Below are 1,866 nucleotides of genomic sequence, written 5' to 3'. Positions count from 1 at the left end.
CCGCGGTACGTTGCTTCTTGCGATTTATGAAGGACTTATAGGGAGTCTGCGCTTCTCCTTCTTGGGAGCGTCCGACGAGAGCGCCACATTACCGGCCACATCTGGCAACAACATACTTACAAACAGCAGAGGGCTTCCAACGAACGCGAGCTCACCTTCATCGACCTCCTCAGCCACGGCTGCAGCGGAAGCAGCTCCATCGTGCTCTTCTTGGCCAGCAGTGCCCTCTAGGATATCATCATCAAGCCGGTCCATATCCCCAGCAGCTCCTCCACCATCGTAGCCGAGCTCTACTAGAGCCGACATAATCCCCCGACAAGACAGTCTCACCTACAATAACGAGGCCTTGTATCGCACCATTAACAGAAAAAGCCTACCCCACGCTTCCGCTGATGCTTCAGCCACTCGCCAGGCTCATCAGCTCTCACCACGACACATTGATTCTGAGCTACATCATTAGGACCAATCTCTACTCGGTATTTGACACCAAGGTGCTCCCAGTACGCGAACTTCTGGCCAGGAGTATACCTGAGCTCTCATAACAGGAAGCGAGAAAGGAGTGGTATGTAGCGTACTCCCTCCGGTGATCAAGCCAAGCATCCACACCAGTCGAGAGGAGGGCTCTCTTTGCAGCTATTGAGGCTGAGTCGACCTCCGCCTTCTCCCGAGCCTTCTGCTTCCATGCAATTGGAATCTAAACGAGCAACCACTATGACGACCCCCACCACACTGAGCCTACCACAACGACTTCATGCTTGCTGCCCTTCTCGACTCGCTGTTGTTGCTTCACCTAATGCCAAGTACGTCCGTCACTTCAAAGTCGGCCCGCTTTCCTACAGCGTGCATCAGCACTCTCTGCTCACGGTTCTTTATCCTATTGATCTCGACTTTAATGAGGGTCTCATCGACACCTTCATCCCTCATTTTCCGTACCTACCAGACTGCCTACCCTCCCAACACATAGCCATTTCCCCGCACTGTTTTCTGTATAGTCCTCTGAAGGTCCCTCCTTCTTTGTTCCAAGGAGTCCGGCTCCAGCTTGACATCTGCGGCTCGCTCCCGCGCCTTCTTCCTACTGCCAGTGGCCGCTTCAGTAGGGACCATTGCGGTCGTTGTTGAGGTCTCTTCCTCCTCTACTGTCGTATGCTTCTTCGACTTGCGGGGCATGATCCAGAGGAACCGAGGATGGAACAACTCGATGATGAGAGCTCTCCGCAAAGCTTTTCTAATTACATACAGGGAAATTTCGCCATTCAAATGCTCCACGTGTTTGAGGGACGATTCGAATGAAGTCCTCTGGCAAGTTCAGAGAGCTTGGGCAGCCTTAAAGCTGGATGGTTCGCTCAAGTTCTACGTGATAGAGTGTGAAAACTATCAATAGGTCTAGCACAGAAACTGCTAACATTAGCCGGGCCGTCCAAACTCGAGGCCGCTGTTAACCGAAGAGATCAATACTAACGAACAGTGGAAAGGATCAGGCAAGGTCCAGGGTAACCTAATGAAGCATTACATGAGAGTTGAAACATCACGCGCCACGAAATATCTACCGAGCTGATGACACGAGCGCGACATATAGGGCATTTGGAATTGACTGGGTCCTGTTGAAGCAGCCGTGCACAATCGGAGCCTGACGAGTATGAAGTCGAGAGGGGAACTAAGCCAAGTAGCTCTGCTATAACACTCACAAAGGGCTGTATGGCCGCAGGGTAGTAAGGCTGTGTTGATAGGGTTGGTGAGGCATATTGAACAGGTGTCTCTCGTCTTACCATCACCTGATAACAGCACGGGCTGAGATGGTCGCGGGTTCGATCCCTGCAACCTACCATTTTTAGTAATATCTGCTAGACCATAGAGCGCGCCGGTGGC

At 52.1% G+C, this 1,866-nt stretch overlaps 1 protein-coding gene across 1 annotated transcript; it reads right to left on the bottom strand.

The window, feature by feature from the left end:
- Positions 1 to 1,167, bottom strand: Pmar_PMAR014300 (prolyl-tRNA synthetase, putative; the record flags this gene model as incomplete). Its single annotated transcript, XM_002774707.1, has 7 exons — positions 1 to 101; positions 156 to 330; positions 378 to 528; positions 576 to 694; positions 740 to 790; positions 838 to 933; positions 979 to 1,167. 7 exons carry the CDS (start codon positions 1,165 to 1,167, stop codon positions 25 to 27), a joined length of 858 nt encoding a protein of 285 aa, XP_002774753.1. The 3' UTR covers positions 1 to 24.
- Between the last annotated feature and the right edge of the window lie 699 nt (positions 1,168 to 1,866).

This window comes from Perkinsus marinus (assembly GCF_000006405.1).
Source record: "Perkinsus marinus ATCC 50983 genomic scaffold scf_1104296957668, whole genome shotgun sequence".
Lineage (NCBI taxonomy): Eukaryota > Perkinsozoa > Perkinsida > Perkinsidae > Perkinsus > Perkinsus marinus.
Note: the sequence above shows the minus strand (reverse complement) of the source record. Positions and strands in the feature narration are given on the sequence as shown.